This window comes from Equus asinus, chromosome 21, assembly GCF_041296235.1.
Source record: "Equus asinus isolate D_3611 breed Donkey chromosome 21, EquAss-T2T_v2, whole genome shotgun sequence".
Taxonomy (NCBI): Eukaryota; Metazoa; Chordata; class Mammalia; order Perissodactyla; family Equidae; genus Equus; species Equus asinus.
Window position 1 is genome coordinate 38,368,407 of NC_091810.1, and position 15,483 is coordinate 38,383,889.

A 15,483-nucleotide genomic window follows, 5' to 3' on the forward strand; every position below is an offset into this window, starting at 1 on the left:
CATTTTTCTATTAAGTTGGTCTCTTTTAAATTTATTTATATAGGAGTTATTTTATATTATCTATAGTGTATGTTTCAACTATTGTTTCCAATCTTTAATTTCTCTTAACATTATTTATGGTCATTTTTGTTATATTGAACTATAGTCTAGATGTAATCAATTTAAATTTATTGTTCTTTTACTTTTAGCTTTTTTAGGAGTCTTGTTTGAGAATGCTTTCTTTAGCCCAGTATTTTAAAGATATTCTCCTACATTTTTCTAATTTTTTTTACATTTAATTCTTTAATTTACCTGAATCTTATTCTTGTTTTGATGTAAGGATCTGATTTTAGTTATTTTTTTCTAATAGATGACTAATTGCCCCAGCATTTTTTAATGAATAGTTTCATCTTTTCTCATTGACTTGAAGTGCCTTTTTATCATATACTAAATTCTCATATATGCAGGCCGGTTTCTGAACCCTGTATTTTGGTCATTTAATCTGTTTATTTTTTGCATTTCTCCACATTTGTCTTAATTCTTGTAGGTTTTAAATAAGTCTTGATATCTGGGAATAAACCATGTTTCCACAATAGTCTTGGCCGTCTCTACATTTATTATTTCATATTAATTTTTTTTAGTGCTTCAAACATATATATTTTCATTTTTCACTTGCACGCTCATTTCCGAATACCTCTACCCTTCTACCCCATCCTGTTTCATATTAATTTTGAAACTGTATTGTCAAGGAACACAAAAAGTTTTGTTAGGTTGCATTGGATATATAGATCAATCTGAAGACATTAACATCTTTTTGAGTTTTTCTGTTCATAAACATGATGTCTTTCCTCCATTTATTCAGGTCTTTAATGGTTTTCAATTAGATTTTATAGTTTTCTTCATAGCCTTTGCCAATTTCATTTTAGGGTAATTCGTAGGTACTTTTAGAGTTTCTGTTACTTTTGAGAATGGCCTCTTTTTATAATATTTTCTGTTTGGTTTCAGTTGACATATAGGAAAGTTATTGATTTTTCACATGGTAAACTTGTATCCAGTCATGCAGAACTCTTTTGAGTTATAATAATTTGTGGATTCTCTAAGAAGTTGGCTCCATCTTTATCAGCCAATGTCAGTTTTGCCTCTTTTCAGCTTTTATACTTCTTACATCTGCTTTTACTGCATTGGCTAGGACCTCGATAGTTTTGCATTCTAGTACTGCAAGGATGTATCATGTTGTGTTCTTTAATGGTAAAGCTCCAAGTTTTAAAAGTTAAATAAAAATGTTTGCTATAGGCTTCTGATAAATAACATTGATTATGTTAAGGAGGATGCTTTCTACTTTTAGTTTGATAAGATTGTTTTCTTTTGGGGAAGGGGATCATGAATGAATGTTATTTTATTGTATGCTTTCCAACATCTCCTCATTTTTTTAGAAATCCCTTTAATAATGTCCTGAATGTGCTGAGAGATTTCTGGTAACGTTTAACCAGCTCTATAGTCCCAGGATAAATCTGACTTTTTCATGATGTATAATTCTTAAAATATAGCACATTGGATTTTATTTGACTGACAGTATTTTAGTTTTTTTGCATCCATATTCAAATAAATAATAGGATTGGCCTATACTTTTCCATTCTGATGCTAGCCTTGTTTGATTTTTAAAATTAAGGTTACATAAAATATTGTGTGTGTGTGTGTGTGTATTATTGCTCAAATGCAGCCCGGTGAGGACTTGGTAGGCCTTAGGTCGAGAACTCATCCTTTTATAAATTCTTAATAATCACTAACGTATGTCGTGCTCTTACTATGTGCCAGGCTCTCTTATAGGTGAAGCGCCAACTTAATCCTCACAACAATCCTATGGTACCGGTACCATTATTATCCCCATTGTGAGGGTGAAGAAACACGGTGAAGTAACTGGCCAAGTTCTCATAGCTCTTGAGAGCAGAGCTTGTATTTGAGCTGATACATGTAAATGGCTCAGAACAGAGACGAACACATATCACGTGTTCAAAAAATATCATTTATTATGGTTATTATCTAGGTTTAAAAATTTATTAGTACAGAGTTATAGTTTCAAATGTTTATTTTATGCCTTTTCAAATATTTTTATTATTTTAAGCTTTTATTATAGAAAATATCAAACATACACAAAAGTACAATAGGACAGTAAGCCACACGTAGCCGTTTAATCTTTACTTCCTACCCCACATATTTTGAAGCAAATTGCAGGTATCTTATTAATATTTCAGTATAAAACTCTCAAAGGATAAGGACTTAAATGTTAATTTGTGCTTTCTCTAATTTGTTTCTTTGTCATTTTCCAAAGTTGGGTTTTTTATTAGACTTTATTGCTTAAATTTTACTATTTCTTCCCCGCTCCTATTTCATTACTGTTTGCTTTTATCTTTTAATTCCTTACACTTTTTGTGGATTTATCTGGTTCTTATTCTGGCTTCTTGAGTTGAAAGCTTAGCTTATTTTTAATCTCTTCTCCAAAATATGCAGCATAGGCTATAAACTTTTTTCTCTGAGCCTAGTTTGGCTACATCCTACCAGGTTTTTGAAATGCAGTGCCTTCATCATCATTTAGTTTTAAGTATTTCAGAATTTCTATTGTCATTACCTCTTTAACCCATGAATTATCCATAAGTAATTCTAGATGTAAGGATTTCAGCGTCTAGGTATAATGATTTGGGGTTTCATTTTACTGTTGGTTTCTAGTATTAATGCACCGTAATCAGTGAATGTGACCTTGTATGGTATCAGTTTTTTGAGAATGTATTGAAATTCCATTTATGATCAGTTTAAGTAAATAAACCATTTGTGTTTGAAGAGACTATATAGTCTCTCCATACAATCTCTCTTGGGTGCATACTTTTATATATCACTATGAGATCAGCCTGGTTAATTGTGGTATCTAAATCTTCTCTCTAAAAGTTATTGTTCAAATGTATCCTGATATTCAGTTTAAGAACTCATCTCTTCACTCAGTTCTTAGAAAATCTCAGCCATTATTTCTTCTTCTTTAATCTTTTCTCTCTCCATTGATCCCTCGTAAACATATGTTAGAACTTCTGTATCTAGCTTCCATATCCTAGTTTGATTTCAGCTTTGTCTATTCTACTACCTGCCCATCTCGTATTTCTTCCATTTCTTAGGCTGTAATTTGTTTCTGTTTCATAATATGTTTATTTCATTTCACAGTCTTCTTTTAGATCTGAGCATATTATTTTAAAATCCTATTATGATTGCTCTATTAACTGATTCACAGTATGTTTTTGTTCTTGTCACATTGTCTTTCCTCAGATTCTCAATAGCACTGAGCTTACCATCTCATTTTAGCATGGCTAGGTTTGTTTGGTTTTTTTTTTTAATAATTTGTATCAATTTTTTTCAGGATGGGAAGAACTTAACCCTTGCTTAAGTCTTAACAGTTTCACTAGAACACATTAAGATCTCTCTCTCTCTTAAAGTTATCTGTAACTATTCAGATAGAAAAGTCACATGATAAGTATTTTATTATGTAGTGTGTACTCCATTTGAGATTAACTCTGGCTTTTCCTATACAGTCATGCACTGCAAAATGACATTTCATTCAACAATGGCCTGCATATACCACGGTGGTCCCATAATCTGAGTACCATATGGCCTAGGTGTGTGGTAGGCTATACCATTTAGGTTTGCGCAAGTACATTCTGTGATGTTCACACAATGATGAAATTGCCTAGTGAGACATTTCTCAGAACGTATCCCTGTCGTTAAGCGACGCATGACTGTACTTAGCCTCTCTTAAATAAGTACCTAAATTAAAAAGCATCTACACAACAAGACTTTAAACACGACTAGAAACGAAGTCCAATCAATCAAATGCACAGCTACTTTTAAGTAACTTCTACATACCAAGCATTACAATGAAAGATTAAAGATGGAGAAAATAAAGGCCATTCTCTTTCAAAAGTTTAGGAATTAAGTAGGATTAAAGGATGTTTGTCGACTTTCATAGATTTGCACTTAAAACTTCAGGGACTTGGTGAAAAAGTGATAAAAGTAATTTGTAGCCTTGATAAAAACAAGAATCGTATATAAATTCACTGGCTTTGGTAGTTAGTTTGCTGCTTCCTCAAAGGGCCACATTGAGAGCAATGCTTATTTAACTCGTGCTGTTAAGAAAAAAACAGAAGTATTTTCATCTTTCTTTGCCTGTACCTCAAAGAAAGGAAAGTACTTTAAGTTACCAATGTACAGTAATGTTTTTAAGTGCTCTGTCTATATTTATTTTAAACCACATTGGGGTTTCTTGTATCAGCAGTGTGAGTAATATCTATGCTCATTTAATTATATTTTTTACTATTTCCTATAATTACAATTATTGTAGCTTTGCATTTAAGATGTTATTTTAAAACTCAAACCAAAAATGCAATCCAGAATTATAACCCTGTCACTCTGAAGACAGTGAAGCTTCCCTTTGAAGTCATTAGGGCAGGAAGGAAAACAGAGTTAAAGCTTGAATATGCGTCAGTTCTGGGGAATGATGGCAACACAAAAGCCTTCCATGGGACTTTAAGAAATTAAAACTTTAGAAGTGAATGAGAAAATAAAGTAGGAAAAAAAACCCCACAGTCTGAAGAAACGAGGGCAATGAGTGCAGGAGTATTTACTGTGAAAACCAGTGGGAGGCAGTGGTAACCAGGAGGATTAGACAGATCTGGATCTGACTATGGCCAGGGCCAGCCTCCTGGCTTGCCACCTGTGCAGTTTTGTAGGGCAGGCCTCATGCTTTGATGGGTTCCCTACTCAGAAGGGTGCTGCACTTAGTTTCATGCTCTGCTGTTGCATCTGGAAATTCTTAATAATTTTTGAATTTTACACTGGACTCTAAAAATTATGTAGCTGTTCCTGTCCCTGCCCCTTACTAACTGTGTGTGTATACAAGTTCTATTACTTAGCTTCACTCTGCGTATTTTCTCATATATGAAGTAGAGATCCTGAAATTACCTTCCTAGTGGGGTAATTCTGAAGATTAAATGAAAAACTGAATTAGTGATGATTTGTGAGTATCTTTGCAGCAGGTGGTATAGTCTAAATATTTCTGTGTCTCCTATAGAGCATCTCCACAGTCTTCAGACTCTTTGATCTCAGGACCAAATAAAAAATATTGAGGACCCCCAAAGAGCTTTTGCTTATTTGGGCTATATCTATCAATATTTACTGTATCAGAAATTAAAACTGAGAAAATGTTAAAACAAAAAACCATGCAAACGTACATTCTATTAGCCATCAGAGTGAGGATGTCATCCCATGTCATGTAGCTCTGGAAAACTACTGTACAAAGGAAAGTGAACAAGGCAAGTAGTAGCTTTATATTATTATGAAAGTAGTTTTGCCCTCTTGGTTCTCCTGGAAGGGCCTTGGAGACCTTCCTACCAACCAGGGGTCTTCAGATCACACTCTGAAAACTGTTAAATGAAATTAGCCTACTGTGATATCCAATAGGGTAGAGAGAGGTATCTCCAGAGTGAATAATTAACATTAGGTGTTGGCACAGGAAACTATTCTTCCTGCTGTGAGTAAGGTCTGATCTGCTATTGTCTCATAAGGCTGTATAAGAACCATGCCTATGCTCCACTCTGCTTCTGTAGGAAGATACGAGGTCAGTCTCTGAACAGAATCGTCTTGAAGAGATGAATGTAGGATGCTGAGAATAAAGCAGTTTGCTTTTAAGCTGTGCCTGTCCTCACATAGAATCAGTTTACTTTTTGGTGAGGAATTTTATCCTTACGTCATTTATCCAGAAACTTTGTCCACCTGGCACACAGCTGAGAACCCTAAAAGTAGGTGTTAAAAAGATCTCTATGAAGACCACACAGATATCATGAAGTTTGTGCACTAAAAGTTCAACTCGTTGACTTACAGTGAAGTACTGAGGCCTTCTCTCCAAGCCTGTTCATTTCCACTTTTGACAGAGCTTAAAAAACTTTGTAAACTGGTTTTATAGTTCACAGGAGAGTTTAAGCAGGCAAAGTGACAATAAAGAAAATAAAAAGCACGGCACAAGACTCTTTATATAGCGGTATATAGCCTTAACAATTTGTAGGTCATTACCATTTGAAGCACAGCACACATTCATGCCAATATTTATCCAGCACCTATTATGTGCCAGACACTGGCCTTCACCCCATGGAGACTGGGATGAATAAGTTACCACTGCTGGTCTCACCAATGTGGGAGTGACGGTCACATAAACAAGTAGGTACAATGTGATATGATAAACAGGAATGGCATAGGTAAGGATGTAATGTTTGTTGATGATTTTGATGATCATCTCTGGGATGAGTCAGAGACAGTTTCAAACAGAGTGACTTTTACAGTGTATGTTGAACAGAAGGGCACTTTCAGGGGCAAGGTGGCTTGTAGGAAGTATTCCAATGGAAGACTGGATGATAGCCAGAAAAGTAAACATAGGCCAGACTGTAAAAGAATTTGAAAAATGTACTGAAAGAATGGGTAGCATCAACAAGACTTGGTGGCCAGTTAGATGTGGGGGTGAGGGGGCACACACAAGGAACTCTCATGTGTTTCTGGTTTGTACAACTAAGTAGATGGGTGCAGACTAGAAGATGATGAGTTTGGTTTTGTGTGTGTGTGTGAGAAAGAGTGGCCCTGAGCCAACATCTGTTGCCAATCTTCCTCTTTTTGCTTGAGGAAGATTGTCACTGAGCTAGCATCTGTGCCAATTTTCCTCTATTTTATGTGGGATGCTACCACAGTGTGGCTTGACGAGTGGTGCTAGGTCCACGCCCAGGATCCAAACCTGCAAACCCTGGGCTGCTGAAGTAGAGTGTGCATACTTAACCACCATGTCACCAGGCCCCATGAGTTTGGTTTTGGGCAAGCTAAATTTGAGGTGTTTGTATGCCATCAGGAAGGGATAGTTAAAGGTACCAAAATTAGGTAAGAGGAAAGTGAATGGTAACAGGCATTCAGAGTATTGCATTAGAGCTAGCAACAGTTTAAAAATATTGAAGTTGTTCTTGAGTAATGTTGACAAGTAATTTCTATTATTTTTAAGGAATCACTTATGTCCTAAGTGACATGGTGGGTAAATGAATGAACACATTTCTTTAGGTGGCTTTTAATCCAGCTCACCTACATGATATTTGGAGATCCACTAGTTTAGGACTACTTTTCTTTTCTCTTATTTAGGCCTAAGAACAGCTATCTTTGATTAATTCCAGAGGTGAGATATTCAGCATGTGGTATAAAATAAAAACCACCGAATGAGACAAATATACCCCAAAGCTGAGTATAGATAAATAAATCAGTTTCCCTCTTCCCTTACCATGAAATACATGATTAGCTGCATTACTGACTTTAGGACAAAATTCCTTGGAGCACCATCGTAACAGCCAAATCAGTCACAGAACTCGGGCAGCAATGTTAGGATTTCGCCTGAATTATTAAGCGATGGTAAAACCCGGAAGTTATTTTAAAAGCTGATCCAGATTAGTGGATAAAAACTCTAGAAGCAGCCCTAACTTTATGCTATAACTGCCTACCCTAAAGTTTCACAAACCAGTAGCAACTACCCAGTTATTTTGAGGCTGTCTGTGCTATTTAAACACTGCTGGTGGTTGTCACATTTCCAGGGACCTTACTTAGTGTGCTATTTAACTAAAGCTTCGACTATAATGCTCTTCTAATCTTAATTCTTAATCTAATTAAGAGCCAGGTCAATATTTAAAATAGTTACTATTTCCCAAGAAAGCAGCCAGTAATATGGCTTACTTCAAATACGAGAGTACTACTGATTGGAGGTGAAGGTGCTGACCTCAGCTGAAAGTCTTTGTGCACTTCCTGTTACAGCGTTAATTCAAGGAAAATAAAACCCTTAACAATGAGCTTTACTTTCAAATTTATTAAGATACATGTGACTGGAGTAGTTGGTAATTTAATGAATATAATGGGTGCATTGAGAAGTTGCTGACCAAGGGAGCTAGCTACCTTGGAACCAAAATAGAAATGAGGATGTACAATTGGTGCCACATTGGCTAAAGGTTTGTGAGACTGGATTGCAGCTATGAAGCTTGACTCCAAATATTTACATACCATAAGGTATATCAGCGACCCTTTTCCCTCCTACTAAAGTGGAAAGGGGCTGGGTTTGAACATCATTTGGACCCTTGGAAGCTCTGAGCCAGGAGCAAGTTATTTGTTCTCTTTGAGATTCATATTTTTCACCTTTAAATCCCAAAGACAGTACTGTAATCTTCAAAACACATTGTAAACTCTAAATATTATCATTAGTAAAGTAAAATTTTCACTACTGATTAACTAAACCATATTTAAAAAGGTTTATCCCATATTAAGTGTTTGCTGAAATTCAATGTAAGGATTTTTAAATAAATGTAACTATTTAATTAATGTAAATAGTTAATTGATAATTTAATTAACTTTAATTAATTTGTGTTATTGAAACATAAAACCACAGAAAGCATGCAAATCTACTTTTGTAGGGTCACATGGTACTTTCACCTTTCTGGAACAAACACTCTAGGAGAACCTGAAGCCTTGGAAGGGTTTGACACATTAAAAGGCAAACAGAACCACAACATCTTACACATGTACACATTAGAAAAAACATGCAATTGTCACAAGCTGAGAGAGGGAGTAGGTTTTTTAAAATCTGCCTTCGCTTTCCACTACCATAGCAATGAAACAAGAAAAATGTCTCAGTTTAAAAATTAAGAAACAGATACATACTCATCATGAACAATGGTGGGGCCGTCTCTTGTTAAGGCCTCTTCCTTGATGACGTTAATAAGTTCAAAGGTACTGCTTATGGGGGCATCTGGGTTAGGCCATTTGGGACACTGAAAATGCCGAACTTCTAGGACGTAGTCATCCTACAAGCAGTACAACATGAGTCACATCCCATCCTTTGTTTCATTGTATCTATAATCTAATGACTAGAACTTGCTCTGAAGAAAGTATATATTACAGGTAACTAAAGAGTACCAGATTAACCAAACTGCGGCGAGTCAGAAGAAACATACTAGGGAGGTCTGCTCGCCATTCAAAAATGACCAGGTCATGACTATGAAATAGTAGAATCCTATTTTGTTCAGGCAAAAGTTTCAAGTGACAATAAATTATAAGAGACTTTATACCCTACTTTACCTTCTTATCTATAAAATTAAAGGAAAAAAAAGGAAAGGGGTTAGCTCATCATTTAAATTACTAATATAAGATGGGCCGTCTCTGACCCACTCTACAGGAAGGCAGTTATGACACATCAAAATGTTGTTTACTAAAAAAAAAGTCAATAGTATCATCTCTGCAACACATTGCAAGGTTTACATTTCTGATGGCAAAGAAAATATTGAGCCCTACTATATTGTTTTTATAATTAGGTCAACAGACCTATTTGTATGCATGCTCAATCGGAGGAATGGTTACATTTCATCTACGCAGTTGGAAAGAGCAAATATTTGAAGGAAAAAAGAAGGGAAGTGTATGTATTTAAAATTAAGTCACACTCAAATGCCTGGGCCTGTCTCGAGGGTGGTGAATTACTTCATTATTACTTAGAAGGATGATCCAGGGCCCAGGTTTGCTTATTACTGAGGAACTGAGGTTTAGGTTACCTGTGTAGCTTCAAGGATAAAGTCATGGATGATAATTTGTTCTTCATTAGAGAGGCACAGTCTGTCTTTGCTGATAAGGGTGACGGTAAAGGCCTCACAGTTCATGGATTCTTCTCGACTTGGCCAGTACACAAACTCATCTTCTGCCTATGGGAACCACAACAAATTCCTCTGCAGTGCTGTCAAACATTTGATTTTGAATTTTCTTGCAAAATGATTTATGTTTGCCATTTCCCATACCTCTCAAATCATCTTTTAAAATGAGTTCACAGAATTATAGCCCCATCTAATCATGCCAAGTTTGACTATTGTATTCTATTGTAAAATATACTTCATAACCATTTCCTAGCACCTCTCATCTATGTCACCATAACAACCAAAAAACCCTCCCCCTAGAGGGGATGTATTACCCCCAGCTGAGAAGTGCTCTGTAATAGAATTGTCATAGTAAAAAAGGAGACAGGATCTAGATCAAATAATTTTAATTTATTATTTCACAATTGCTTAAGCAACTAAGCCACGCTAATTGTTATTTCCTATGGATTATGTTAACAGTTCCACAGTTGTTTAGCATTTTGCAAAGGACTTTCATAAGCATTATCTTATTTTATTTTTACAATACGCTAGTGAGGCTAGGGATTTTTATCATCTGTCTTTACAGATGAGGACACCAAGGCTCAGAGAGGTCCAAAAATTGCCTAAAATCACACTGCTAATAAATGGTAAGGGATAGAACCTTTTTTTTTTTTTTTTTTAGGAAGAGTGACCCTGAGCTAACATCTGTTGCCAGTCTTCCTCTTTTTGCTTGAGGAAGATTGTTGCTGAGCCAACATCTGTGCCAATCTTCCTCTATTTTATGTGGGATGCTGCCACAGTGTGGCTTGACGAGTGGTGCTAGGTCCGTGCCTGGGATCCGAACCTGTGAGCCCCAGGCCACTGAAGTGGAAGTGGAGTGCCTGAACTTAACCGCTATGTCATTAGCCTGGCCTGGGATAGAACCTTTTGGGAAAGAAGTACGTAAATATGCACATAACTACAAAGTACCCTTTAAAAGAAAAGTTAATCTGTCAATGTGAGGTTTCAAAAGGGGCTAACAGAAAGTCTTTCAGCCTTGAATCAGGCAAGCTTTAAATGTTCATCTATTTTAAGATTAAGCATAAATATTCAGGCTTGGTACTTGAATTCTATCCCTGAAAACTGTGGAGGCCTAAGAAAAAGTTAATCATTGCGTAGGCTGGAGATTTTGTGAGTAATACAATGATTATGACAATAAGCACTCCCCCCACCTCTTTTTCTGATCAGCTCAAATGGCAAACTACAGTTTGCCTGTAAAATATAGATTTCTATGGGCATTTTCCTGAAAATGCTTAGATACTACTAGTGAAGTCAGAAATAATTCTGAATAATGTTCAAAACAAAGAAGGTTTTGTTTAATCTTACATTGTTGCATTAGAAATGAGCCAACAGTCCAATAAGACTTATCACCCTTTCAAGTTTCAATATAGCTTATTGCCAAGTACATTTTTATTTTTAAAGCTCAGCATAAGGGGAAACAGATTAGCAATTGGGTTTAGTCTATACAAAAGAAGTCTGTAACTGTCATGGGTTTTAATACATTTTGTCCAAGGAAATGGAAGTGGGACCCTTGTAACAGATACTAAAGACAAGCTAATGATGGACAAGGCCTCTAAATGTAACCAATATGCACAGATTAAGCATAGGATTTAGGGTTGGATGTGATCCTGAATAAATTAATCTTTCTGAGCCTTAATTTCCATATCTGAAAAGTGGGACTAATAAAATTACGTACCTCAAAGAAATTAACATGAACAGTAAATTATCAAATTGGTCTAATGACTGCCAAAAGTATTTTACAAGAAAGGGAGAAAAAACTTGAATACAGATAGTAAACTAGGGAATAACTGATCATCTTGAAAGACTAAGAAAAATAAATGCTACTTCTTAATTCAGTAGGCACTCCAGTCTCATGGTTATTTTACTTCCAAATATATTTATAGGTCAAAGATGCCTAGGCCTCTATAACAGTGCTTTCTGAGTTAGGAACCAGTGACTTTTGGGCTATTCACAGAATTGTGGTCTTGTAAAGTTATAGTAGTAGTAAGTAATAAAACAAACAAAAGAATACAGAGACATTATCTTTGGAAAAACTGTACTAAAGAATCTGACTTTTGACCCCGGAGCTGAAAGTACAGACATGTATGATACCAGCCTAGCCTCCCTGGGCCTCAGCAACACTGAGATGACATGTTCCAGGGCAGTTTCTGTATCCTCACGGTCTGCAGAACATGTATCAACTTATTTGGTCCAGTATCCCCCCCAGCCTCCCCATACAAATGAGCTTGTGGGTAGATGCTTTTGGTAACTGTCCTCTGTTAAGTGACAATAATAAAATACTGACTCATCCAACAAATGAACGTTTTAACAACCCTAAATGCTCCAATTTCCACATGCCAAACAGAATAGACCCTTATTGCCAGCTAATTTGAAAATTTACACTCCAGTTTTTAGCTTAAGATTCTCAACTGTGTTGCCATTCTATCATACAGAAGCAATCTTGGTACTCTGAAGCTGGAGCAAAATGCGACAAAGTGAAGAAGTTCCTACTGACTGGGCACACAGTCAAATGCATGTCATCAAGACTAGGGGTTCAATCACATGCTGTTCTTTCTCGAGTAAAAAACTCACTAATCTGACACACATGGAGGCAGATCCTCATTGTTTTTTGTTTTTGTTTTTACTTTGTGGGCTAATGTGTCCTCATAGTAGCTTTTGAAGACCCAGCTAATTCTGAAACTTAAAAATGCAGTGAGATCTAAGCACAAACATTTAAGTTTATTTTTATAAACTTGCTCGCCCTTCTCCTCTATAGTCTAGAGACCTCAATAGGAAGTACGAAAGGGAAGAGAAAGAGGTAGTAGCTTAGTCAAGGTCTGAAAAAGCAGCTTTAAGTTGGAACAAAACAGCCTTTCCTTATCTCCTTCCCTGTAATAGATCTGTCTTGCCTATGGAATGGTGAAAAATAATGATACATTATTAGTACTTCTGATACAGTTTTTTGGGCTCCAATTATTTGTGTATACCCTTGGGCAAGTCACTTCCTTCAGTTTTCTCAGCTATTAAATAAGATGATAACAGTACTATGTTATAAAATTGTAGAGAGGATTAAATGAATTAATACATAGAGTAAACACAGTTACATACTCAAATGTTAGCTGCTATTATTATTTATTTATTTTTCAAAAGTGACATATAGCAACTAAAAGGTCACGTTAAGGTCATACATTAATGAGGTTTCTAAAAGGTTCTTTTTCAAAACGTTCTTCCACACTGTCATGTAGAATACAACTGAGGCGTGCTATCACCAGAATCAGAGACTCAAACAATGGAACTGATAAGGACAGTAACTGTGAGACTACGAAAGGAATCTGCACAGACGTAAAGATGAGAAGTCTAAATTCCCTCCCCAGCATATACAGACACTGTAGCCCTGTGGCGAGGTATCAAAGTAATTTATGCTTATGGCCTCACAGGCTCATTAATATATAGCAGATGTGCTTTACTTACCAAGCTCTGGTTGTCTGGCAGCATGACAATGATCTGTGCATTATGATCCCAAATCATTCGCCAGAAATCTTTCGTAGTATGTGGCAGAGGATGCTGTGTTATAATAAATTCATTGCTCCTATAATAGCCCTTCAGTTAGGAAGACAAAAAATCAGCGATTATGAACGTTTTATTCTAACTTTGTGTAGTAAAACATTCATGAAATAAGACAACATTGTTTTGACGACACTAAAATAATTGAAAAAGCATTTAGTACGTTTGGCTAATTTTTAGATGTACTTCTGCTAACGTGTAGACAATTTTCTCTCCATGTGCAATTCACTTCTGGTTACCCCTGCTGTTTGTACTTAATAGTAATTTCAACATTTATTCAAAGACTAGATGGGTGAAATTAACAATAAAATTAATTCCTTAACAAGCATTCTGCTTAATGTAAGTTTTTGTACGCAACTGATTAGGGGTCTTTTGTTAGAGGTTTCCAGATATGGAAATCTCTATAATTTTGCTATTACACATGGAGAACTTATTTGAAAAATGAAACAGTCGCATAGGTGGTATCTGCTGTTTAGCACCTTTCAGCTTAATTGACTTTATTTATAATTAACTGTTGACTCTCACCATGATATAAGAAGCATTAATGTAATCTGTTCCTTTCATTCCAGGCAACGGTGCAAGACCCACTCGAGCACGCTCAGCTATCATATGGAAGAAACAAAAACACCACATATGCCTTATTATACACACACAACCGACAGCGCTTCCTGAGATTTACTTGGTGAGTAATCTATCCCCCGGCACCCCTTTCTTTTTAAGACTTACCTATATTTTTAGTAAAGCTAAAGTGTTATCAGCTAAGGCAGAATGTAAAATGAAATTTGCTGCACATCCCAGAAGGACACAGGCATTAGAGGAATAAAATTTTACTGTGGGAGAGGTTTTCACAGCAGATCACTAAGAGAACACTCTGAGCAGAGATGACAGAGGGTTTCAGACAATTTTTGACCCTGGTTTGATATTCCTACAATTATACCAACATACTGTACTTTGCTCTTTTGCCATCCCCTTATCCATATCTTTCTCCCCGTAAAGGGCTTAGAAAACAGTGACCTTTTTCAGTAGAGATAATCTCTCCAATGATCACTCATGCCTGTGTCTACAGCGCACACATAGTAGCCCCTGCTGTGTCCCAAGTTATTTATACAAAGGTCACCACCTGTCAACAGTACTTTGATCTCAACAGCCAGAGTACTTTGACAATGTAGGTCTAGTTGTTCAGATTAATCTGGGACTCTAAGTTTTAAAGAAGTGTTAGTGCCACAGTGATAAGGGCTTTACGTTTTTTTAAGTTAAGATATGTAGAAGTAACCTAATTCTTGAATTTTGAGGTGAACTGAAGCTAAATTTCATGTCACATAGATGCAGCAACTTGCTGGCACTGACAGCCACCCTCCCAGTTTGATCAAACTGCCTTAGTTGTACTGAGCATAACTTTTCCATTCGGTAGTAGCTCCCTCTTTACATAATACATAAAGTTCAATGAAAAAAATGCTAACATACTCAACCAAATCAAACTGATTTTAAGATCTTACATGGCACAACTGAAGAGTTTCTGTTCTTTTCTTTGTTACACTCTTTCTGAGCACTAAAGCATTCCACATATTTTGCATTACATTGTGTGACCAGCTGAAAGAAAAGCAACATTTTAGTTTTCATTCAAAGGTATAATTGTGGATGTGTTAACTAACCTTATTGTGATAATCATTTCACAATATCTCCATATATCAAATCATTACTTTGTACACCACAAACGTAAACAATGTTAGATATAAACCAGAAGAAACAACAAAAAAACCAAAGGTATAATTGATAAAATTTGCTTGATCATCTGTCAAAAATATCAATAATCAGATTACTGATGAACAAAAACATTTCTGGGGCCGGCCCCATAGCCGAGTGGTCAAAGTTCCGTGCTCTGCTTCAGCAGCCCTGGTTCGTGGGTTCAGATCCCGGGTGCAGACCTACTCGACTCATCAGCCATGCTCTGGAGGCATCCCACATAGAAAAAGTAGAGGAAGGTTGGCACAGATGTTAGCTCAGGGCTAATCTTCCTCAAGCGAAAAAAGAGGAGGATTGGCAATGGATGTTAGTTCAGGGCAAATCTTCCTCACCAAAAAATAAATAAATAAATAAATAAAATTTCTGTATCCCAAAGAACACTTGTTTGTGTTTCAGGAGTGGTGCTTCTCTCAATTACCTTGGTTATCTTTATGCT

At 36.1% G+C, this 15,483-nt stretch overlaps 1 protein-coding gene across 4 annotated transcripts in view; it reads right to left on the minus strand.

Annotated features, from left to right (window-relative positions):
- PTPRG (protein tyrosine phosphatase receptor type G) overlaps positions 1-15,483 on the minus strand; it is a 680,787-nt gene that overhangs the window by 6,553 nt on the left and 658,751 nt on the right. For all 4 annotated transcript variants that reach the window (XM_014868697.3, XM_070493516.1, XM_014868696.3 and 1 more), the window contains 5 exons: positions 14,801-14,894; positions 13,830-13,906; positions 13,212-13,340; positions 9,627-9,773; positions 8,743-8,885 (listed from right to left, as the gene is read on the minus strand). In XM_014868697.3, coding sequence (XP_014724183.2) covers positions 8,743-8,885; positions 9,627-9,773; positions 13,212-13,340; positions 13,830-13,906; positions 14,801-14,894 — 590 coding nt within the window. The remainder of the gene's footprint in view (positions 1-8,742; positions 8,886-9,626; positions 9,774-13,211; positions 13,341-13,829; positions 13,907-14,800; positions 14,895-15,483) is intronic.